The sequence below is a fragment of the Lutra lutra genome, chromosome 3 (genome assembly GCF_902655055.1).
Source record: "Lutra lutra chromosome 3, mLutLut1.2, whole genome shotgun sequence".
Lineage (NCBI taxonomy): Eukaryota > Metazoa > Chordata > Mammalia > Carnivora > Mustelidae > Lutra > Lutra lutra.
Window position 1 is genome coordinate 166,545,382 of NC_062280.1, and position 26,807 is coordinate 166,572,188.

At 34.6% G+C, this 26,807-nt stretch overlaps 1 protein-coding gene across 3 annotated transcripts in view; it reads left to right on the forward strand.

The window, feature by feature from the left end:
- The window catches only part of PIBF1 (progesterone immunomodulatory binding factor 1), a 199,672-nt gene that overhangs the window by 27,245 nt on the left and 145,620 nt on the right, over window positions 1-26,807 (forward strand). For all 3 annotated transcript variants that reach the window (XM_047720116.1, XM_047720117.1, XM_047720115.1), the window contains exons 6-9: window positions 14,763-14,896; window positions 19,811-19,919; window positions 20,182-20,363; window positions 21,471-21,596. In XM_047720116.1, coding sequence (XP_047576072.1) covers window positions 14,763-14,896; window positions 19,811-19,919; window positions 20,182-20,363; window positions 21,471-21,596 — 551 coding nt within the window. The remainder of the gene's footprint in view (window positions 1-14,762; window positions 14,897-19,810; window positions 19,920-20,181; window positions 20,364-21,470; window positions 21,597-26,807) is intronic.

The following is a 26,807-nucleotide window of genomic DNA, read 5'->3' on the forward strand; positions in this document are numbered from 1 at the left end:
ATGACACATATTTGTTACTCAGGGTTTTATATGTCAGGGATGTTAATTATTTTCTGAAATTTCTTTTTTATCCTACTTAACTGATGAGTTTTAAGTTCCTCTTAAAAGTACATGTTTATGATGATATTTATCAGTTATAATTATCCTAGAATATCTCACAAATTCATTAGTAAACAATAATAATTTTGTCTCTTTATATTAAATTTAAAGTATATAAGCACTTCTTAAAATTTAGATTTATGGATACTTCCATAGGTTATTTTGGTCCAAGACAGAACTAAGAAACTCAGTTTTAATAAATGGCCTAAGATTCTAGTATTTGAGCTTCATGTATTTGAAATACAATTTTGAACCCAGTGGCCAAGATGGTGTATCATCATATTACTCCTGAGAGACCTTACCTTAGCTATTTCCAGATACAGTCACCAACTTTTGCACATCAAACGATGGTAGTTGTAAAGAAAAAAATTTTAGAAAAACAAGAAGAACTTAATGAAATTATAATGATGCTGGGGAAGTTTAAAATCTAATTCCTTCAGAACTGGATGGATTTAATAGATAAAAAAAGTGAAGACTGGAAGAATTAACTCAGTAAATAATTTTGATTTAGTTTCCATATACAAAGTTTAACGTTCTTTAACCGGAGAATATTTTTATATGTCAATGGGAAGTTTCCAAAACAATCATGTATAAACTTGACCACTTAGTAGAATAGTGATTTATTTTATTTATTTAATTATTTATTTTTGTGGGTGGAATGCAAGGTACATAGGATGGGTAGAGGGAGAGGGAGAGAGAGACTCTTAAGCAGGCTCTATGCTCAGCGCAAAGCCTGATGTGGGCTTGATCTTATGACCCTGAGATCATGACCTGAGCAGAAATCAAGACTCTGATTGCTTAACCAGCTGAGCCAACCAGATGCTCCATAATAAATTTTTAAGTACAGATTTTATAGTTACCTTTTTATTATAATTTAGTAAATCTAGAGATAATTTAAAGTTGAGGGAAATAAACTTACTGAGAAATTAAGAAATATATCTTTTAGATCAAAGAGAGATAAAAATAAACAAGAAAGCAATGAAAATGAGAATATTTTATATCAAAATCCTTGAGACATTTAAAGCTGTGCCAGAGGAAAATCTATAGCCTTAAAAATGCCTTTACTAAAAAATAAAGACATGTAGTAGTTATTTTAAGAAAGCAGGAAAAGAAACAATAAAAATGAGTATGGAATAATTAGATCTTAAGGAAATATAGTTCTATGGTAACGAGCTTGAAAACTGAAAGAAAAATGAAATGTCCTGACAAAGTATAGATGAGTAAAATTGAGAGAAGTGGAGAACCTGAATAGAGTAATAACCATAGGGGTATTATAAAGTGAATAAAGATGTACTACTGATGAAGTTATTAGGTTCACACATGGATTACCCAGATGAGTTCATAGCTGATTTCCACAAGGAGAACTGATTACAGTTAATTAAACTGCACCAAACTATTGAAAAAGATGGAAAGCTGTGGAAAAGATAGTGTAAAACCAAAACAAAAGAAATTCTATGGGTCAGTTTTACTTATTACTACACATGTAAAAATTCTAACCAAAATGTTCAAAAATGAATTATAGCATTGTAGCAAAAGAATACGTTATGATTAAAGCATATTCTAGAATAGAAAAAATAATCTGTTATATCAGCAAGTTGAAGGAGAGAAACTGTATGATTGTATCAGTAGATGATAAAATAATATTTGGCAACTCTTCCTATTAAAGACATTTAAATATTTACAAGTACAGGGGCATCTGGATGGCTCAGTGGGTTAAAACCTCTGCCTTCCGCTCAGGTCATGGTCTCAGGGTTCTGGGATCGAGCCCCACATCGGGCTCTCTGCTCAGCAGGGACCCTGCTTCCTCCTCTCTCTCTCTGCCTGCCTCTCTGCCTACTTGTGATCTGACTGTCAAATAAATAAATAAATGAAAATCTTTTAAAAATAAATAAATAAATAAATAAATAAATAAATATTTACAAGTATAATATTAACCAAAATTATCCTAAATGGGAAAACAGTAAAACCTTTTTCTGTTAAAATAAGTAACCAGACACGGATTGGGTTGCTCATTATTACCCAACATGGTCTTGGAGGGTCTTAGCAGATAGACTGAGAAAACTGTCCATATAAAAAATTTGAAAGATTTTTAAATTTTTTCTATGCTAATTTTGAAAAACAGCTAAAATTAATGCAGTAATTTGATACTGTGGCTGAATACAAGATAAATACATAATGAGTAGCATTTCTCTAGGCTAAGAGAAATAACTGCTCACTATCTGCTATAGATGAACTTTGGGAGAAAAATATTTCATTCATAAGGAAGATAATGGACTTCTGTGAAGAAAACTATAAAATCTTAGTGTTGAACTTGGAAACACCATATTTTAGGAGGGAGACAAGAAAGAAAACTAGCGATTTTCTCTATGTTAATATATTAATCAAATACAGTTATTTTATATCCCCATACTTTTCTTTTTTGTTTTTTGTTTTTTGGTGAAGAGGAGAAGTTGTATACAAGGATTGGGATTGGATAAATAAAGTTGAAAAAATAAATGTCTCAGAATTGCCAAGAAAAATGTGGGGAAAAAGAAAAGATATGAGGTGGGGAAAGTTGAGGTACTGGTCCAACCAAGATCCCATTGTATACTTCAAAATTAATGTATCAACTAATGTGATACTGGCATAGAAACAAACATCAATGGAACAGAATGTAAAACTAGACCTAATTATGTACCACAATAGTGGTAGTTCAGTTCAGGTGAAAAAGAATAGTTATTTACTGTAAGGGTCCTAGCACAGTTGGATATTCCTCTGTTTAAAAAAAAAAAAATTGTCCTCACATTTTATACCATACACAAATACTAATTCCATTGGATTAAAATTTTTAGAGGAAAATCTAGGCCATTATTTGAACAATAACACAGATTCTTAGGGTCAAGATATCTCTAGGTGGTATGGGAAAAAAATTACTTTCACTTCTAAATAAAATTTAACACTTTCTTCAATAACAGATGTAAGGAAACACCACAGTAGGATTGCCACTACCTATGACTGCCTTGTCAACATTAGAGTTGTGCCCATCACTACTTCCAGGGTCACTGTAGTTACTGGCCCCTCACTGAGTTTATCTTTAATGCATTCATAAAGAAGGACATGTATAGCTCTTTAAAATATTTTGATAGTTTTATTTCAGTATAGTTTATTTTTTTCATAATTCTGTATATTTAATTTTTGCTTTTAGAAACATTAGTTTCAGAAATGGTTCACAGGCATCACTAGATTGCCAGTGGGGTCCATGGCACAAAAATATTTAACAGTCCCTAATTTAAATGATTATTAACAGTCCTTCTCAAACTTTAATGTAAATACGAATCACATGGGGACCTTGTTAAAATGAAATGACACAGTAGTTCTGGTATAAGGCCTAAGACTGTTCACAGCACATTCCCAGGCATTACTAGTGCTTTTTGGCCTGTGCCAGTTTATGGACTGAACTGGGAGTAGCTAAACTCTGGAAGTGACTTGTCCAGCTTAGTAGTCACAGTCACATGTGGCTATTTCAGTTTAAGTTAATTAAAATTTAGTTCCTCACTCTTAAAAGTTAGAGGTGGTTAGTGACTACCATATTGGACAGTAGAGATATAGAACATTTTCATCATTGCAGAGGAGTTCTACTGAATAGGACAGTGCTGTCCTAGAGGTTGGGGTATTCTCAGCCAAGACAGGGAAACAAAAAGCTTAAAAGAAAAAGACAAAAAAAAAATCACAGGCAAACTTTAATATATAAAGTATGCATTCAGGGGGAAAAAATTGGAGTACAGATGATCAGAAGTTAATACTAGCACTGTTTGAATCTCTTATAAATTAACAGGAAAAAGACAACCTCAGGGAAACATGGGCAAAGACTATATAAATAGGCATTTCACAAAAAATATAAATCCAAATAGCCAGATGCTCCAACTAGCTAGCATTTGGGAAATACAGAGCAATAGTGAGAACTCAGGTTGACAAAAATGGAAAAGATCTAATAAGGAATGATTTTCTAAGGAAAAAGATATACATTGCTGATGGGAAAATGAACTGTGGCCTTTTGGAAAGAAATCTAGTGGGGCACCTGGATGGCTCAGTCAGTTAAACGTCTCACTTGGTTGGGCTCAGATCATGATCTCAGGGTCCTGGGATTGGGCCAAATCAAGGCTGCACTCAGCAGGGAGTCTGCTTGCCTGTCCCCCTCTCCCTCTGCCCCTCCCATCTCATGCTCTCTCTCTCTCTCAAAAATAAACAAGATCTTTAAAAAGAAAGAAATCTAGCAACATCATTTAAAATGGAATGTAGGCATCCTTCAACACAGCAACTTCACTACTGAGACTTTAAGCCAGTAGAGTAAAATCCTAGCACATCCGGATATTCATACAAGGTTTACAGCAGCACTGTTTCTGGCAACAGGCTCTGAAAGGGGAAAGGGTGGACTGGAAACAAAGTAAATGCCCATCAGTACAAAGGCAGGGAAATGGTTGCATACACCATGGTACAAGCTACACCGTGGAATATTTTGGAGGCATTTATAGGATGAATCGGAGAATAACAGTTAATTTAGGATTTCCACAAGATAAATTGCTAAGTGAGTAAAATAATACAAGAATATTTAATATGACTTTTTTTTTTTGAGAGAGAGAGTGTGTGTGTGTGTGCATGTGTGTGCGTGCATGCCCATGCATGTGGTGGGGGAGGGGCCAATGGGGAAGGAGAGGTAGAAAATCTTAAGCTGACTCTGAGCTGAGTGCAGGTTCTGACATGGGGCTCAGTCTCATCCCTGAGATCACAATCTGAGCAGAAACCAAAGTCAGTTGCTTAATCAACTGAGCCACCCAGGTACCCTGAGTCCTTTTTTTTTTTTTTTTAATCAGGAAAAAGAATGACCAGCAACCCCTTCTACCATTTGTGTATGTACTATAGTACATATCAATTCCATATGGAGAAGTATATGGAGAAGAATAAAGATATGTATTACTTAATATGAGTTACATGGGCTGTTTCAAAGAGGGTGGAAAGAGATCAAAAATTATAAAAATCCTGCTCTTAAATCTGTGTATAATTCCAGTATATATTTATATGCAGACATATACCTATAGATTTTTTATTTATATAAAATTGTGCTTGTGTGTGTTTAAAGCATAAAAACATTTTAAATACTATCAAATTAGAATAATTTACCAGTTAGAAAAAAAAATGACATTCTTTTGCCATTCATAAGTCACTTCTTGTTCACCATACATCCTTGTTTCTTCAAGAGCTGAAACAGTTATTTGAACATGACTATAAATTGGGTGACTCTAATCTTTTATCCTTCTTATCCACATTTGTTCATACTTTTAAAGCATATCTAAATCACCTGAAGGGCATGGGAAGCCATATTTTCTTACGTTGATAAACTTAAATTCTTTGAATAGTAAGTGAGATTTTAAAGATAATTTATCAACCTGGTCTCATTTAAAATGTTAGGATTTGGGCGCCTGGGTGGCTCAGTGGGTTAAGCCGCTGCCTTCGGCTCAGGTCATGATCTCAAGGTCCTGGGATTGAGTCCCGCATCGGGTTCTCTGCTCAGCAGAGATCCTGCTTCCCTCTCTCTCTCTCTCTGCCTGCCTCTCCATCTACTTGTGATCTCTCTCTGTCAAATAAATAAATAAAATCTTTAAAAAAAAAATGTTAGGATTTAAACTTGTTTATGTTCAGTTGTATTTGGATCAATACCTACAGAAAGACCAGTATTTCAAATTTATTTCAGTAGTTTTCTAAATAAAATGTAAGCTACAAAAATTGCTTCCCAACACAACGTATTATTCAGCGGTGGAGGGTTCTGCTAGATTCATGAACTAGTTATGAATAATAGTAATATAAGGTGTACTACAGTAGTAGGCACATAAAAATAAATGAGCCATTGAGTGAGTTAGTGTACTCACTTTGCAGAGGCAATAGTTAAGATTGAGAAGATAAGTTAAGTTAATAGTTAAGATTGAGAAGATATTAAGATAGAGAAGCTGACTTGCTTTAAAAGTTCAGAGCAGAGACAGATTTGAACCAATATGTCTTTATCCCAGTCTGATGTCTTCCATGCTTTTTTTTTTAGATTTTATTTAAATTCAAGTAGTTAACATACGGCACATTATTAGTTTCAGGGGCAGAATTCAATTATTCATCAATTGCATATAACAGCCATTGCTCATTACATCAAGTGCCCATCTTTAATGCCCATCACCCAGTTACCCCATACCCCCACCTAACTCCCCTCCAGCCACTCTCAGTTTGTTTCCTATAGTTAAGAGTTTCTTATGGTATGCCTTTCTCTCTCTCTCTGTTTTTATCTTATTTCATTTTTCCTTCCGTTCCTCTCTGTGTTCATGTTTTATTTCTTAGGTTCCACACATGAGTGAAATCGTATGTTATTTGTCTTTCTCTGACTTATTTCGCTTAGCATAATACACTCTAGTTCCATTCATATCATTGCAAATGGCCAGATTTCATTCTTTTGTTGGCTGAGTAATATTCTGTTGTAGGCATATACCACATCTTCTTTATCCATCTGCTGTCAGTGAACATCTGGGCTCTTTCTGTATTTTGACTATCATGGATATTGCTCCTATAAACATTGGTGTGCATGTGCCCCTTCAAATCACTCTTGTATCTTTTGCCTAAGTATCTAGTGGTGCCTCTGCTGGGTCATGGGGTGGTTCTATTTTTAACTTCTTGCGGAACCTTCATCATGTTTTCCAGAGTGGCTGCGCCAGCTTGCAATTCCCACCAGCAACGTAAGAGGGTTCTGCATTCTCTACATCCTCACCAACATCTGTTGATTCCTAACTTGTTAATTTTAGCCATCCTGACTGGTATGAGATGGTATCTTACTGTGGTTTTGATTTGTATTTTCCTGATAATAAGTGATGTTGAGCATTTTTTCATGTGTCTGTTGGCCATTTGTATGTCTTCTTTGGGGAAGTGTCTGTTCATGTCTTCTGCCCATTTCTTGACTAGATTTATTGTTTTTTGGATATTGAGTTTGATAAGTTCTTTATAGATTTTGGATACTAGCCCTTTATCTGATGTCATTTGCAGATATCTTCTGCCATTCCTTTGGGTGCTTTTTAGTGTTGTTGATTGTTTCCTTTGCTGTGCAGAAGCTTTTTATCTTGATGAAGTCCCAATAGTTTGTTTTTGCTTTTGTGTTCTTTGCCTCTGGAGATGTGTCTAGTAAGAAATTGTTTGGCCAAGGACAAAGAGGTTGCTGCCTGTGTTCTCTTCTAGGATTTTGTTGGATTCCTGTCTCACATTTAAGTCTTTGATTCATTTTGAATATATATTTTATGTATGGTATTAAAAAGTGGTCCAGTTTCATTCTTCTGCATGTGGCTCTCCACTTTTCCCAACACCATTTGTTGAAGAGACTCTTTTCCATTGGATATTCTTCCTTGCTTTTTCAAAGATTAGTTGACCATATAGTTGAGGGCCCATTTCTGGGTTCTCTAATGTCGACCAAACTTAATGAAAATTCTTCATTCCTCTAAATTTTTTTTCATTCCTCTAAATTTTTTAGTTTTTCCTTTTAGAAAAGGTTAAATTTTTATGTTTGAATTCACATTAACTAACTGAATAGGTATTTTTGAAAATTATCATGTAATGCAAAAAATATAAATTTTCTTGTTTCTTTCTAACTAAGAGTAGACTTATAATACTTCAGTTTTTTTAAGACTTTAGAAGAAATTTTAAAAATTTTAATATTTCTTTTTTTTGTGATTTTGTATTTATTTGAGAGAGAGAGTAGAACTAGCAAGAGAAAACATGAGGTGGGGGAGCAGAGGGAGAGGAAGAAGCAGACCCCCTACTGAGCAGGGAGCCTGATGGGGAGCTCTATTCCAGGATCCTGAGATTGTGACCTGAGTTGAAGGCAGACACTTAACTGACTGAGCCGCCCAGGCGCCCCTTAAATAATATTTCTTAAGGATCTTAACAACGAAGACTGGCCTTTGGCAGCAAAAAAGACTCTGTTATTACTTAAAGGTCAGTCTGTAGCAATTAAAGGTTCATTAGGTTTCTTATTCTTTTCTGTATTTAGTTGCTTGCACTAGATTATAGATAAAGTGAAACTTTTGAGAATTCTGAGGAATGAATTCTCACTTTCCCAGAATAGCTAACCATGCCATTTCTTATCATTCACTGAACTGCTATCCAATATAAACGGCTTCTGATTTGAACCATTGACCTTAGGTAAATGTCACTATATCACCTTTCCAGTTTCCTTAGCTGCTCTATCTCCCCACAGGCAGGAGATCACCTCATTTATTAAAGATTTATTTTGACACATAGGTTACCACTCTCTTCTCAGTTTACATGGTGTGAGAGACGAAAGATTTAAATGATGCTTAGAAATTCATTATACCTAAAGTAATTGCCTTTTGGTTTACACAGCTGCTGACTGTTTAAAATGTGCCTATTTAATTGCATCTTTGAATACTTTTTAACTTTTTGTAGGAAACACTTAGATTTGATGTTATTTTCTCAAATTGTTTTTCTTATGATATATTTAAGGAATAACTGTAGTAATTGTTTTAAAGGAAAGGAGTCCAAAATTAACTGTGATTTATGCCTGCGCCATATTTGAACCCATAAAATTTGTAATTAATATGCTTTTAACACGCTGGATTTGAACAATAAATAATAATATTAACTTCCGACAATGGTTTTATAATTTCCACAGAATTGATTCTTCCAAAAAGAGGAACTTGAAATTAAGAAAAGCATGAACTATATATGAATTCGAGAACCTAGATTCTGGTTCTATCTCTGCTAGCCCTGGAATCCTGGACACATCATTGAAACCCTCTAGGCTTTAAGGTTCTTATCTCAAAAATAAGAAGATCATAGTCGATTATCAGGATATCTTTCATCTCTGAAATTCTATAAATCTAAAATATTTAGCTGCTATGTTTGGAAACAAGGAGCTTAGAGGAAAAAGGACATCTCACTATAAATATGAAAGTTCTAATAGTTGATAACTTTGCCAAAACAGTGTGTAATATGAAATTTCCAGTTTCTTATGTCAAACAGTCAAACTGTAGAGAAATATAGAGTAAAAAATTGTCTCTTCGCTACCCACTTTCATCCTGCTGTCCTTCCACTTTGAAGTGATTATCACATCTCCCACTTTCTGTTCCTATTATAAGCATCCCTGCAGAACTTCTACCCAGTTAGCATTTTCCTGGTTGAAACCTCTTGTTTCACTTTTTATAAGTGTGTAACATACATAAAGAAGTCTTAACTGAATTTTCACAAAGTGAGCACACCCATCACCCAAAACAAGAAGAATAAACCGCTTTCATGCTGTCTTTCTCAAAATCTTTGAGAAAATTATGTATGTATGTTACACAGATATCACTGTTTCAGATGATGTGTTTTATTTACAGATTTATGATAGTAATCTTTAATTTCAGTTGGAAAACTGATAGTGTATAAAATACTTAATTTTTAAAGTCACTTTTTCTATACCTGGAGCTAGTTATAGTTTAAATGCTAGTGCTGCATAGTCCATTTATATTTCAACAGTAGTTCCTTTTGCAGACATTTCCAGTGCAACCACTGTGTAAGGGTTACTGGGTGTACAGAGATAAATCAAGTCTTCAAGGAGCTCCAGGTCTCAAGTGGGTATGGGGAAAGATGAAGGTTATAAGCAAGAGAAGAAAACATGAAATTACAATAACAAATTTACTTTTTTCAGACTGGAGATAGCCTTCTGTTATTCCCTGATATGAATAATATAGGAGATGGAAAAGATAACATTAACACTGGCAGTTAGTCTTGTCCATTCTAGATATGTAGAAAACTGGCAAATAGTTGAAATCTTCTCAATGACTTGGATTGTCCTTGTTTTCCCCATGTAATTTTTTTTCTTTATTACAAAAGAATATTGAGACTTGCTGTGGGCCTATTTACTATTAGTGTAGAAATTTTCTGTTAGGGCTGGTGACTGGAAATTTTGTGTGTGTCCCTGTCTTTATGTTTGAAAAGGTTACGTTTACTACTTTTGTTTTAGTCCATTTAATATCCTGTTTTGCTCCGCCTTTCCATAGGCATTAACTGCAAACCTTCATATAATAGGCAGGGTACTAGCTAGGTACTAGAGTTATAGAAAACCTCCTTAAGTTTTTTCTTGTGGTGTAGGAGGCAAGTAATGGCTGCTCAAAGCACATGTATGATATGTTTTCTGACAGAAAGAACCAGGTGCTATGGCAAATTATAAGACAAATACCAAATTCAGATTTCAACCTTGAGTCTTCCCAGATAAGTTGATCTTGAGTTCAAAACTGAAGGATATATAGGGATAATACAAAGTAATCTTTTCTATTCTCTTCAGCCTTAACCCAGTAGTTCTACACAGTCATGGGGTTTCAGTCATTTTGAAGGAAGATGCTACTTTTCCTGTTTTCCAGTACTATACCTCAACCTATTTTAGTAGTTAATTGTAAGGGAAGTATATTGTTTCAAAATATAAAGTATTAATTTTGGTTAAGGGGAAATTTTTCAGTTGAAAAGTCCTAAAGAAAATGTTGGTAGAATATATAATATATATATATATATATATAAATATTATATATATTATATATTATTATATTAATATATATGTTATATATATAATATATATATAATAGCATAGTACATTCCTATCCTGAACTTCTGCTTATTCTTGGTCATATGGTGTTTATATTTAAACAAAGTTTTATATTGCACCCATGGACTTGCTCTCTGGACCAGGAGTCTTTGCTCCGTATATTTCAGGGCCAGTTGCTGATCTCTAGATCTTCAGATTTTAGATCTTAGCATTTCCACTCTCATAAAAAACCCTACTTCTTTGGCCACCATGTTATCTGAACACCACACCTCATAACTTTCCTCATTTGCAGACCATTAAGGAGATTCTTCCTTTTTTAGTGAAACCCTTGCTCCTGCCTGGGTTACTTCTGTGATTTATCCATAACCTTGGCCTTGGCATTTTATTAATTTTCTCATCTTTAGTGATTAACTCTTTTCCACTTTAGCACTCACTCTCATAGCCCACATTCTGTTCCTTGTCACCCAGAACTCATTACTTCTGAAGTTATCAATTCGGGTTGATCACTGAATATACTACTTCCTCTATTTCGTGTTTCTTAATCCTCTGCTTCCGATTCATATAATTTCTTTATCAGTCGTTTCCTAAATTTATTTTTTTGCCTCAACAGAATTTCCAATTCATATAATTTCTTTATCAATCCCTTCCTACATTTATATTTTTGCATCTTCATCATGGTATCAGTCTTAAACCTTTCTCTTGCCAAGATTCTCTTAATTCCTCCCAACTGTCTTTTTATCAAACCCACAGGACAAAATCTTAACTCTGCATTTTCTAAGCACTACTGGATTTTTTTTAAAAATCACATAGGCAGTAACAACTGTACAAGTTTATTGTTAACCAACCTCAAATGGGCCCACACAGTTATGCTGTAATTCTATTTTTTCTGGTCCTCTCATTTTTTACACAGTTATTTTAGACATTCACCACTCTCCATGTCTCTAGCCTTCTATTCTTAGCAGATGAGTTGGTATTTCATTTCACAGAGATATTGGAAATCCTCAAATGAGAACCCCACAATTCCTGCCATGAAACATACAAACTTATTTACATCTGCATTCACTCTGTTTTGTTTATTTGTTCTTACCATTCATAGCAGGAGTCTTGCTTTCAAGGAGTGGAAAAATCACATGCCTTTAGAAATCAAGTGGATAATATAAACATATGAAGCAGTAGGGTAAGGAGTAATTCTGTGGCTTGTAACAAATTCATCAGAGCTATCTAAGGACATCAAATTTAAGTTTTTAATATAACTCTATCAGCTGGAGAAAAGCCTGCCACAATGAACGTGTCTGGTGACCCACGACTAATCGTCACATTCGAGCTCTGGATCCTGTTCCCTGTGGCCTTCAAGGGCTTTCCCTGCCTGAATATGCCTGTTTTCTCCAGTGTCCATCCCTCTTTTGCAAGTCTTTCTTCCCCACCAACATTTGAACATTTTCAAGCTTGTCCTGTATTTTAAAACCTTCATTTATCCCTATTTTCTTTTCTAGCTACTGTACTTTCTCACTTTTATATTTTAACTAAAGAGAGGGTTGCCTGCAGATTTGGTGTTTGACAAAGTTTGATCAGAGTCCTTACGCTAATGTTGATGAGCTTTGAAACTTCTGCCATCTGTCTCTAAGCCTCAGTTTCCTCATCTGTAAAAATGTGGGTAACATTTATACCCAGTCATAAGAGTAAGTATTAAGGGAGAGAATGCATATAAAACAGCACAAAATAAGAACATGCTTAGACGAGTATTCAGATATATTTGCTTCAGTCTGTGGCAGTCTTTTCTGTCCCTGTCCCTGAATACTTAATGCATTTGTTTACTAGGTTTTTTTCTCAGTAGTACTCAATACCACGGACTACTTGGTCTGCCCAGTGCACTCTCTTCGGCAGTTGTTTCTGACACACACCCCCCGCTTACCCTTGTTTCTGTGAGTGCTCCCTCTGGTGCCTTATGCTCTTTGTCCTGTGGCCACCCTTTAAATATTTATATTCCGCAGGATTCTGTCTTGGTCTTTATGCAGTTATTAAAGTTGATCTATCAATTTGCCTCTAATCTCTCAAGAAGCCAAAGTAAAGAAGAAGCATTATGACACTAATTTACAGTTAATGATTATTTACAATGTCTTAGGCATTTTTTATAGGCACTTTACATGTATTACTTGATACAGTCAACACTCTGTGAGGTAGGTGAGTACTGAATACTGAGAGGTAAACCTGCCCAAAGTCTTACTGCAGACAATTTAATTCTAGACCATTGAATTCTGGAGCTTGCCTTCCTAACTATAACACTCTACACTGTTCCAAATCTGCTCCATGATTATTAGTATTTAGAAGGGTAAAGCATTTTTCAGAGGAGTGAAAGGGTCTTCTGGGACTTAGGCCTGAAATGATATATGTGATGATCCTTTAGGGAGATGCTAGAGTATCCTGTTATGATTCTATAATAAATACCATAGTAACATTGTATTCTTAGGAGGAACTTCTCAGTAGGAGAACATAACATTATACCAAAACAAAACACACCATATATGTGTGTGTGTGTAATATGTATATAGTTTTTCCATAATTACATTTTTCAAACAACCCTTGGATAGAAATTTGGGAGCTAACATTTCAAAGTTATGTGTAATAGTTTAAAAAGAAACAAAATCAGGACTCCTCGGTGGCTCAATTAAGCGGCTGCCTTCGGTCAGGTCATGATCCCAGTGTCCCGGGATCGAGTCCCACATCAGGCTCCTTGTTCAGCAGGGAACCTGTTTCCCCCTCTGCCTCTGCTGCCACTCTGCCTGCCTGTGCTCGCTCGCTCGTTCTCTCTCTCTCTCTCTGACAAATAAATAAATAAAATCTTTTAAAAATAAATAAGTAAAAATAAAAAATAAAAAGGACAAAATCAGTATCTTACTCAACTTTGTATCTATAGTTTCTAAGCCAGGGCCAGTCACTTAGAAATAATTCAGTCAGTATCTGTGGAATGAGTGTGGCCACACTTACCTGGTCTGTTACTAAAGAAAGAACGACTTGGAACAAGATGTATTTAACATGACAGGTTCCGAGGGTGAAGTTGACAGTTGCTTGCAAAATCTGATGAGTTCAAAAGGCAAAAATAAGAGGAACTCTGTCCCTGTGTCCTCTTTTTCCTCTCTATTTCCATATTTACTTACTCCTTAATTTATGCAAAAGCATTTATTTGACTCTTCCTATATATACCAAGTACTCTGCAAAGTGATAGAGATCCAATGGTGAATAAGACAAAGTCCCTATCCTTAATATGTTTAGATTGTCGTGAGGTATATAGAAAACTAATCTGATGGTAAGCAAATACTCCGATAATACACAGCTATTCAGGCAGTGAGAACAAGATAGAGGAAGTTTGGTATGTTCAAGAACTTTAGATCTTGTTTAGGGTTGCAGGGTGTATGTGAATATGAGAAATGGTGAGAAATGAGGTTTGTGGTAAGCCGAGCTAGGTTGTGGTTTTGACAGTTTTCCCTTCTACCCCCCCACCAATATCTCTGTAATATCTTTCTATTAGTCTGGTGAGTAGAAGGAAGATCAGTGGAGAAATATGTTCCAAGTGCCACAAAATTCCTTTATTTATTTATTTATGCTGAATACCATAACTGAAACTGCATGATTAATCTCTTCAGTAACTATTTTTTCACTGTGGATATTTGATATTCAGATGGTCCTTCATCTCTAAGTTGTGAATTCCTCAAGAACAGGGGCCGTGTTTTGTTCATCTCTGTGTCTTTAGCATGTAATAGTTTCTCAAACAAAAAAGCTATTTAACATTGATAGTCATTTTATGTCATTCTAGTAACCAAAGCATAGTTGCCCTATTTTTTCTATGAAAAACAGAGCTCAAGTTTTAAACAAATGAACTTACAAACTACTGTCAGTTTAAGATCATCTGTCTTTGAGTAGGGAAAATTACTACACAGAAGAGTTGTTTTGTTTTGTTTTGTTTGTTTTTTAATTACAAGGATATTCACAGCATAACAGAAGAACACAATAAAAAATTTGTTCAACTCTGTTTAGCTTGAAATGTTTATTATTGTTTTGATTTTAGACTTATGAGGAAGATCGAAGAAATTACTCCAACCTTCAAATTAGATGTCAACGTTTGGCTTTAGAATTAGCAGACACAAAACAGTTAGTTCAGCAAGGGGATTACCGTCAAGAAAACTATGATAGAGTCAAAAGGTAAGCTGTGAAGATGGCTGCTGTAGTTCTCCTTTTTCACATGCATCAAAGTCCTCTGAATTCTTACCGTTGACATCGTTAATTTCACTTTGTGTCTTATTTTTTTTCTGTGTCCGTAGTTTTAACTTTTCCAGAATGTCATATAGTTGGAATCACACAGTATGGGACCTTATTAAGATTGGTGTCTTTGACTTAGCGATGTACATTTAAGCTTTCTTTATGTCTTTTCATGGCTTGATAGCTCATTTCTTTCTGTTGCTAAATACTATTTCATTGTCTTGCTGTACCACCATTCATGTATCCATTCACCTGATGAAGGACATCTTGGTTGCTTTCAAGTTTTGGTAATTCTATGTAAGGCTGCTGTAAACATCCATGTGCAGATTTTTGTTGGACATAAGTTTTTAACTCCTTCGGGTAAATACTTAGGAGCACAATTGTTTATGATAAGAGTATTTTTAGTTTTGTAGGAAGCCACCAAACTTTCTGTCCCAAAGTGGCTGTACCATTTAGTATTTCCACCGACAATGATTGAGAATTCCTGTTGTTCCATGTCTTTGCCAGTATTTGGCACTCTGGATTTTGGCCTTCTGATAGGTGTGTAGGGATATCTCATTGTTTTTTTTAATTTGCATTTTTCTGATGACCTGATGTGGAACATCTTTTATGTGTTTATTTTCAATTTGTATATCTTCTTTGGTGACGGTCTGTTAAGTCTTTGGCCCATTTTTAATTGGGTTATTTGTTTTCTTACTGTTGAGTTATAAGATTCTTTGTATATTTTGGATAACAGTCTTTATCAGATATGTCTTTAGCAAATACTTTCTCCCAGTGTATGGCTTGTCTTTTCATTCTCTTGACATATACCTTAATCTGCATTGCACAAAAAGCATGTGGCTTTGGCGGTTTGTTGGGTTTAGATTGTATTTTTATATCGGCTTTTATTTTATTTGGAAGTTGCTGCTGTCTTTTAAAATGTAATATCTTAGAAGATAGAGACCCAGTAAAGTCCCATGAGTGTAAATATTTTTTACATCACACTTGGTGATTATTTTTGTTTTATGGAATCAATTTAAATACTTATTTTATCTCAAGTATTTTTTAGCTATTCCTTTCTGACAAAGAGTGTACACACTTTGAAAAAAAAAATACTTTCTGAGAAGGTTTCCCATGGCTACTGAGTAGCTATTGCAAAGAATTTTCCTTTTACTGGAATATTAATTAATATTAATATTAATTAATTTTTATTTAATTAACTGCTTGACTCTATAGCTCTTACGATTCTGAGCCAAAATTTTGTCAGCCATGAGAGGGCACTGATACCAATAAATGTTCTATAAAAACAAAAAACAAATCAAATAAAGGACTGTTTATGAAAGTATTTATAGATAGGATATTGTCCTAATTGTTCACTGCTCTCTCTACCTGCACCTGAAATAATTCTTGAAATATAGTAGTCACTTAATGAATATATATTAAATGAATGGACATTTTCAAAATTACATAACAACATAAGTAAATTTCAAGGAGCAGATTGGTACTCCTACTCCCAGCATGACTGACATGCAGTGTATGTTATTTTGCATGTATTAATGTCAAACTATGGTTATTATTGGAGCTCAAAATCCGTGGCTCTTAAATAAAGCTAGATTTCAAAAGAATCATTTCAAAAGTAGACTGTGTTAGTAAGATAATGTTTTGAGTTGGTGTTTTGATGTCCTCTCTACCACTATAAATCTGTAGCAATAATAGCTAAAACTTGAAAAGAGAAAACTAAGAAGTCATCAGAATAACCAGCATGGCCATGAATGAAGGATAAATGAACCAAGATGAGTGATGAGTTGGTAGTTATTAAGGCTGGGTGATGAGAACAAGGGGCTAAGTATATCATCTCTATTTATATATATGTTTTATTTTCTATAATAAAAACCTTGGAAGGAAAAACATAGCTCTAATCAAAAACATGATAAACAACTTTATGTCCTAGATATAGAACAGAAAAACAAGCAAGCAAGAGGGCTCAAACCGAACCTTTGGTTCACTCAATAGAATAGTTTTAAGAAATGTTCTGGTTACTAATATATAAGATAAATGGTTGGGGGAGAATCACTTTTACATCCCTGATAAAGTCTTATAAATGTGCAAAAAGGAAACAGGTATGTGGACGTTAATCATACCATTATTAGAAAGATTTCAGATGCTTTTCAGCAGCGGAATGGAAAATCGGTTATAATTTATTTCTACAGTGTAATTCAACGTGGCAGTTAAAATCATTAAATTAGATCTAAATTGTATCTATACGGATAAGTCAGACACATTATACTTTAAAAAGTGTGTCCAACTTTAAAATTTTTTTTTATTTTAGAAAGATGTGTCCATCTTTTTTTTTAAGTAGTTCATTAATTTCTGCATAACATAATTTTCTCAGGTTTATTTTCTATTTTCATTACTTAGCCCCTTCTCTAATGAGTCCTGCTCCCTTAGCATGGAATACTATTTAGAAATTAATATTTGGATGCTGGTAATTGATACATTGGTCATCGTTTCTAGGCCCTTTCAGTAAAGAGAGATAATGGAGAGAGAACAGGAATGATGGCTTAACACACTATGGATAAGATCATACTGTTACCTCTCATTCTAATTCAGTGCCATAGTAGCTGGTTGAAGGGGCTTCCAACTGTCCAAATATGGTACAATTTGATTATCAAAATGAATGTTAATAATAACGAGTTATAATCTGTTGACTAGAATGAGAACTCTGAGTGCATGCTAATAATAAAGAGGATTTTTACGGAAGAATGCCAACCGATAAATATATATGCATATTACAGTTACCCTTTTATAACCTTATAATATTATTTCATTCATAATTATCGATGGAAGCTAAAACCATTGGATAAAAGGATATTAGGGAACAACATATTTATACAGTCTCAAAGTATGTTTCCTGTAGATTACTTATTAATTGTGGAGGGCAAGAAGATACTTTTGTATTTGAATTTTTGGAGACAACAGCTTAACCAGGTGACCAGGATTATTTTCACCAGTCATGGGAGATAGTGACTTTTTGTGTACTGAGACTTTATATACTCTTTATGGGGCATACTAAGGAGACATTATCACTTGTGTGATATCTCTGCCCCGAATGCTTAACCTGAATCCAATTACAAGGAGACATCAGACCAATGAAAATTGAGTGACATTCCATAAAAGAGTTGGCCAGTGCTCTACAAATAGACTCTCCCCCCCACCCCCACAAATAGCCTTTCTGTATCTTTTACAGCGTGGACTAAGGAAGTGCTCTGCGTTAAAGGCGGCTAAAGATACATGATATTGAAATGCAATGCATGATAATACATTGGATCCTAAACCAGGCCGGAAAAATGACAATTGGAACAATTGACAAAATTGGAAAATGGATTATATGTTAGATACTGTATTAGGGCTAATAGTATTGTGATTATGTAAGAGAATATCTTTAATCTTAGAAAATTCACACCGAACTATTTAGGGATAAAGGGACTTAATGTCTGTATATATCTCTTAAATAATTAAGGAGAAAAACTGCACGTGTGTGTGTATGTGTGTGTGTATATATATTTATTCACCTATATGAACAACAGAGAGAGAAAGAACAAATATGACACTGTATTGTTTACTAAATATTACAAAGTAAATATGACAAAATGTTAACACTTGGTGAATAAATATTTAAAAAAACAACAACATGGAAACACTAAATTCATCGTTATACCTAGAGGATGATATAGGAACAGTAAGGAAAATATTGGCAACTTTAAGTTTACCTGTAGTGTCTTATCTTTTTAAAAAGCAAAACAAAACTTTAATGTAAATATAGACCAGTGTTAACTCTTGTCCACTGTGGATAGCAAGATCATGAATGTTTTGCTATATCATGCTTTATATGGGTTTCTTTTTACATAAGAAAAATCATAGCAAAAGTGGCGTGATTATTACCATTTGAGAATACAAACATTTACATATAAACACACAAAACACTTAAAGTAATATGTACCAAAATATTGTTACTGTCAGTCATCTTTAGTTAGAGGGTTTATGGGTGATTGTTATTTTATAATTTGTGCTTTGCTCACTTTTCTTCAATAAACATAACTTTGTTAACCAGAAGAAAAATATTTTTCTAAACCAGTTACTGAAAATCTAACTAAAAGAAAAATAATTCTTAACAGCCATCAGCACGGAAACATCAGGTAGGTAGATGACATAAAGTATAAAGAAAAAGAAACGGATTCTGACTGGACAGGATAAATTTAGTTAGTAAGTCTATTTCTCTGATCACTTTTTAAGATACCTGTTGTAGGTTTGTTCCAATTCTTGGTTTCACTGTTTTGGGTTAAGAGCTTATCTTCAAATGGAAACTAGAATCTCTGGGTAATCATAAACAATTTGTGAATGAAATAGTCACAAAAATGCCTCCTTGTGTATCTGCTGTGCAGTCTGAGTGATGAGTTAAGGACTTTTTGACGCAAACTGAAAGCCTAGAGCCATATATAAATTCTTAAAAGTTTTGGCTTCAAGATAAGATTGATGATGATTAGTGAAAAGATACCAGAGTGTACCTTAGAAGGTTTTATTAAGTATTTTACTGGCCAATGTAGTTTACATACTTATTTTTTAAAGATAATAAATTTATATTTATGTATCTGAACAGTCTTGAACAGAGTCTCCTAAATTTGAAAAACAGATACTTTATTGTTCATAGAATGACACTAAAGCCCCACTGCTGGTTATCTCTGTTAAGTTTCCTGAAACATAGTGCATTTTAAATTTTCATTGTAAAATTGGATATAAAAAAATAAAATGGGATATAAAATATATATGTATTTGAATTTTATTTAAGTAAAAATAAACAAGTATATTTGAATTTTATAGTGAACGTGATGCACTTGAACAGGATGTAATTGAGTTACGGAGAAAACATGAAATACTTGAAGCCTCTCACATAACTCAAGCTAAAGAAAGAAGTGAATTATCAAAAGAGGTAAGCTTATAGAGTCACATGTATTTTATCTATAATGACTGTGGACATAGTCCAGGGCAGAATTGTGGGAGGGACAGTTTTCCTTTTTGATGTAGTTAACAAAAAAAGGGACTTGAATAGGGGTTTGGATGGAAAATTGCAAAATAAGAATGAGCCCGTTTTATGTGGTAAGTAAGAGCCCAAGTGAAAGAAAATAATACAGTAAACCTTGAAGAGTCAGAGGAAGTTGCTTTGGACACTGTCTGTCTCTGTACCTATGTAGGTAACCACCTTACAGCAGACTGTTACTTTGCTACAAAAAGATAAAGACTATCTCAATCGCCAAAACATGGAGCTTAGTGTTCGCTGTGCCCATGAAGAAGGTCGCCTTGAAAGACTTCAGGTTCAACTTGAAGAAGCCAAAAAGGCTAGAGAAGAGATGTATGAAAAATATGTAACATCCAGGCAAGATTTATGTTATTTTTCACATAAAGATATAAGATATAAATTAGGTATAAATTAACACCAGCTTCTTTGAGGGAAAAACAGGGTTTTTTTAAAGGTAAATAGGACTGTATTTTTTTTTAAATAGGACTGTATTAAGGTAATAGTTCATTTTGTTTCCTTGTAATATATTCTTATCCTAGTTGGTTTTTTCTTAAGACATAGTGGGGTTTTTTCCCCAGTAATGAAAAACCTATTTCTTTTAGGTCAGCATATAAATGCTGTAACTACTGTGTTTTCTTATGACGTAACCTTTTTACTTCCCTACAACTAAGGTCTCTATACAAATGTTTTTTGAAAGAAAGTACGTAAGTATCTCTACAGAAGTATCTTTTTGAAAAAAAAAAAACTAATTGTGCAGAGCCTAGCTAAGCTGATCTTTTCCTGACTGTGTAAAACATTAAGAGAAGAATGAGGAGACGGCGCTGAATACAAGCTCTGGAATTAGACTCCTGCATTTCAGTCCTGTCTTCTCTCTTCGACTAGGTGCCTAAGCTATTAGAGTTCTTTAATACCAATACCCCTTATAATCCTTGAGATACTCATTTTTATCACATCAGAAACTAAAATTTAAAATGTTATCCTTTAACCCTTCACACATTCATAACTTTTTCCCTAGGCTATGGCATTTTTCATCAGTTTGTGCTCCTGCTAATGGCCTAATATTTTGTGACTTTGCTAAGAGATTGCAGTGGTTATGGTCATTGTGCTTAGAAGGAAAGGTTTTATAAGGAGTCTATTAGAGTCATTTTGCTTTTGTTTTTAATTTTATTTGTATCTCAACATGTAACGCACAACATTATTTTTAAATGATGGGCATTCCATATGCATCAGTTTTCAAGTCTCTGGTCATATGCATTAAAGACTAGTAAAATATTTTTGAAAATTAATGGTTATTCAACATGAATTAGCATTTTATATAGTAATTAAGCCTTTTGGGCAATATATCTAACAGCTATGTTTTTCAAATAACATTGAATATAGAACATATTCAATATAAGATAATAAATCTTACATGAAGGGCAAACAAAAGCAAAATTCATGGATATTACTTTTGACTCCTTGCAGAGATCATTATAAAACAGAATATGAAAATAAGCTACATAATGAATTGGAACAAATCAGGTTGAAAACTAATCAAGAAATTGATCAACTTCGAAGTGCCTCTCAGGAAATGTATGAACGGGAAAACAGGTATTTAAAAAAAAAGGAAACTTGTAGGTAAAAGTAGGAAATTTATTTCTTTTTGTTTGAAACTTGTATTTTATTGAAATTAAACTATTTCTATGACAGTCTCTTCTTTAATTCATTAGAGAAAATTTGTCAAATCTAAATCAAAATATAATGAAACATTAAAGTTCTAAGATCTTTGGTAACTAGCTCAGAACAAGGTTCATCAGACCTTAAGTTAAGCCTTTTCACTCTGGTATTCTCTTTATCTCTTCATTACCCTGGTAACTTCTTTTTGCCTTTATGGCAGTTCAGATTGAAAACAGATGAGGGGGGACTGGGTGGCTCAGTGGGTTAAAGCCTCTGCGGCTCAGGTCGTGATCCCAGGGTCCTGGGATCAAGCCCCGCATCGGGCTCAGCAGGGAGCCTGCTTCCTCCTCTCTCTCTCTGCCTGCCTGCCTCTCTGCCTACTTGTGATCTCTCTGTCAAATAAATAAATAAAATCTTAAAAAAAAAATAAGAGGTATCAGTAGTTTTTCCCAAAACATACAAATGATTTATCCAAGAAATTTTTTAAAACTGGAATAATAATATGAAATATTACATATACCTCATTTATTTGCTGTCCCTGACAGGTGTTATATTAGATAATCTTGAAAATGATCAATTTTATTCATTTTAATCACTTTTAGATTAGTATATATTGGGGTGCCTGGGTGGCTCAGTGGATTAAGCCTCTGCCTTCGGTTCAGGTCATGATCCCAGGGTCCTGGGATCTAGCCCAGCATCAGGCTCTCTGCTCAACAGGGGGCCTGCTTCCCCTTCTCTCTCTGCCTGCTTCTCTGCCTACTTGCGATATCTCTCTCTCTCTCTGTGTCAAATAAATAAATAAAATCTATTTAAAAAAAAAAGATTAGTATATATTAGGTTTCCTTAGTTGGTGACCGGTAGTATTAGGGGCAAATAAATACTACTTATTTCGATAGCATCTATTTTTATATACTATCATGCTTCATATGACTTTTGAAGGTTTATATTTTAGGGGGAAAATTATTTTGAAATTGACTTAATTGTCATACTAGTTTATCAGCACAGATTTGAGTATATAAAATTTTGAAGTTTGTCATCAAGCAAGACTTTAAATCACACTTAATTCTATAATTATCACTGTAACATGTTATTCTATTAGAAGTACAATAGCAAAAAATCTGAGAGTTCCACCCCTCAGTTTTGGGGGTGGGGAATCTCTACTAATGTAGTTGGCCTCTACTGAGGAAAATATGTAATAACTACATGTGCAGAATTATCCTTTGGGTAGAAAACCAACAAAGATCACCTTTAAATCACTGTTAAATTGTTATTTTAATAAAACAGATTGAGAGAGATTTTTATGATAATGCTGAAATGCTTTTGAGTAGTTAAATAACTGGACAACCACATAGAAAAAAATGAAATTAGACCACTTACACTATACCTAAAAATTAACTCAAAATAAAGACTTGAATGTAAGATCTAAAACCATAAAACTCCTAGAAGAAAACATCAGCAATAAGGTCCTCCACATCAGTCTTGGCAATAATTTTTTTAATCTGACAACAAAAGCATAGGCAACAAAAGCAAAAATGGCTGTCCAGTTTTCTCAACACCATTTACTGAAAAGATTCCTTTATTTCTGGGCTTTCCATTCTGTTCCATTTATCTGTGTTTATTTTTATACCAGTGCCGATACTGTTCTAATTACTTTAGCTTTGTAATATAGTTTGAAATCAGGCCTTTAGCCTTGTTCTTCTTTCTCAAGATTTCTTTGGTTATTCAGGGAGTTTTGTGGCTCCATACAAATTAAGGATTTTTTGTTCTAGTTCTGTGAAAAATGTTGTTGGAATTTTTATAGGGATTGCATCGACTCTGTGGATTGCTTTGGGTAGTATGGATACATCACCAGTCTTTCTAATCCATGATCATGGAATATCTTTCCGTTTATTTGTATCTTTATTTTCTCCCATCAATTAAGGAAGAGAGAAAAGTATATATTTAAATGTATATTTATAAATGATTACAAATTAAATACCTGTTTAACCACCGTCCAATTAAGGAGTCAGTGTCAGCACCACAGAAATGTCCTCGAGAGCTTCCTGCTTAACTTCTTCCTTCCATAAAGAGAACTACTATTCTGATTTTTGTGCTAATAACTCTCTTGATTTTCCTTACACTTTTATTATCTAAATTACCAGTAAATATGTAACTCTGAGAAATGTAGTTTAGTTTTTCATATTATACGTGTCACATAAATGGGATCATGCTGCATATATTCTTTTGTGGCTTTATGTGATTCTTCATATAGCCTTATGATTTTAAGATTCATATGCTGTTACATTTAGCACTTCACTGTCATAACTGAAGTACACCATTTTTATGAATTCATGCTTAGGACAGCAGGGACATTAGGAGATTAGAGAGACATGCATACAGAGAGATTAAAGAATGACACATTCTTCCATCTTTCAAAATTTTGGTTAGTTCCAACCCTGTATTAGGTAAGAATTTAGGACCCTGTACTCATTTCGAAACTTGCTCTTAAGGTTCAAAATCCAGACCAAAAGAAGAGGAATAAGCCTACTATATATACTAAGGTTGATGTTCAAAAAGTTTACATTTGAGCTCTCCAAGCAGCATATCCACTTATTTTTTTTAATGATTTTTTTTTTTTATTATTTGACAGAGATAAGAAGTAGGCAGAGAGGCAGGCAGGGACATAGAGAGGAGGAAGCAGGCTCCCTGCGGAGCAGAGAGCCCCATGTGGGGCTTGATCCCAGGACCCTGGGATCATGACCTGAGCCAAAGGCAGAGGCTTTAACCCACTGAGCCACCCAGGCGCCCCAGCATATCCACTTATTGATTGAGTAAAGATTTATTGTGACCCACCATATGCCAGATACATGCCATAGATATAGCAGTGACCTCCATCTTCACAAAGTTGGTTGTTTAATAGACGTAGTAAAGACAATAAAGAAACAGTAATTATAAGTATGATGATAATGGAGAAGATGACAGGAACACAGGATGAGACCATATAGAATCAGGGAAGAGTTCTTGACAGAAGAAATACCCATGCTGAGACCTGCCTGATGACTAAGAGTAAAACTGAGTTAGGGGAGGGAAGGGAATTAGGGGGATGAATGTCCAGCATGGATAAAAGCTGGAGATTAGTCTGACAATATGAAACTTTTTTTTTTTAGATTTTTTATTTATTTATTTGACAGACAGAAATCAGAAGTAGGCAGAGAGGCAGGCAGAGAGAGAGAGGAGGAAGCAGTCTCCCCGCTGAGCAGAGAGTCTGATGCGGGGCTCGATCCCAGGACTCTGGGATCATGACCTGAGCCGAAGGCAGAGGCTTTAACCCACTGAGCCACCCAGGTGCCCCGACAATATGAAACTTTTTCAACAAACTGAAAATAATTCAGTATGGCTAGAGTGTAGACTGAGAGGCAGAGAGTTCTACAGATTAAAAAGGGAAACAGAGGCACAGATCATACATTTGGACCATTGTCTAGGTAAGACCAGTGGGGAACAACTGAAAGATTTTAAGAATATGTGTTATATGATTTGATTTTATATTAAAAAAGAGACTGCTAGGGGTGCCTGGGTGGCTCAGTTGATTAAACATCTGACTCTTGATCTTGGCTTAGGTCATGATCAAGCTCTGCGTCAGACTCCATGCTTGGTGTGGAGTCTGCTTGAGATTCTTTCTCTCCTGTTCCCTCTGCCCCTCCCCTACACACACATGCATGTCTTGCATGCTCTCTCTCCTTCTTTTAGAGAGAGAGCGACTGCAGTGTGGAGAGATTAGAGAAGTGGAGCATATGGCTAGAGACATAGAGACTACTCTTTGAGGTTGTTTCTGTTATCAGAATGAGAAGTGATGATAAAATTGGGTTCGTAGCAATAGAGATGGAGAGTAATGGGCCAGATTGGAAACCCCAGTGTAGGAGGTGGAACCAGCAGGAGAATTCAGTGATTGGATTGGATTAGGGAGTGAGAAGATAGTGTCCTCAGGTTTTTGGATTGGGTAGCTAATGTGGATGGTGATGCCATTTTTAAAACATTAGAAAAAAACAAGGCTTTAATAAGAAACCGTGATAAAATTAGCTTTATTTGAAGTTTGTAATAGGCAAGCAGAAAAATTGTATAAGGTTCTAAATCTCAAGAGAAAGTTTTGTACATAAGATAGACCTGTGGCATAGGGTTATTATTTCTGTTTTACAAGTAAGTACTTTTAGTCCTGTGACTCGATTCTGTTAGGGCTTTTATAGGCTTTTATTGACTGATTTAATAATCTTAAAATTCATGGGATTATTTCTATGATAACATGAGTAATTACTTCCAAACATTCCACATAGCCACATAAACTTTGATATTATAATCAATTTGAGAATTTCCTGATTTTTTAGCTTTTGTTCTTTAAAAAAAAATCCTTTCAAATGCATAGTAATACAGATTTAGACAAATTAGTCCTTATTCTGTGGGATGCTTGATGCAGGTCTATTGAGAAACAGCAGACAGAATCATTTCTGGAAGCAGGGAAACTGAAAGCAGATTTCCTTCTCTCCAGTATTGTTCTGACTCCATTTGTACATCAAAATGGATACCACCTAACCAGGAAATTTCTGGAACTGGGGCTGCTGTCCTGGAAGCCTCAGCCAGGCCCTGGATGCAGAATGACCCCATGGATATTGACGCTAAAGTGGGCAGTTGCCACCAGGTGGTGCCAAACTGCAGCCCAGGTGAAAGGGATTTGCGTTGCTCAGAGACCCCAAGCCGGCTAGTTGCCTAGGCTCACTTTTGCCATTTATTAACCTCACAGTAATCCAACCCTGTATTTTTTATGGCTGAAACTCTTTGAATCACATTTTCTTCATTATGGCAAGATGTAACTGTTCTTAGAGCTTGTATCTCACTGGTCTTTGATAAAGTAAAAATTATAGATTATTTCTTTTAAAATTTCACAGTATGAGTTAATAAAACAGATGAAGTATTTACACTTGCATATTTGTACTCAGTCTCCTTACCCCTCCCCCAATTAACATTTTTAGAAGAAAATTAAATGAGGAGATTAGAAAAACATGTTATACCTTTGGTTGGCTTTCTATACACTGGGGGGATATTAAGAGAGTGCTTTTTATTTTCTCTTCTTAGATGTGGAAAAGAAAGATGGAACTCATGCCATCTGATCTTGGC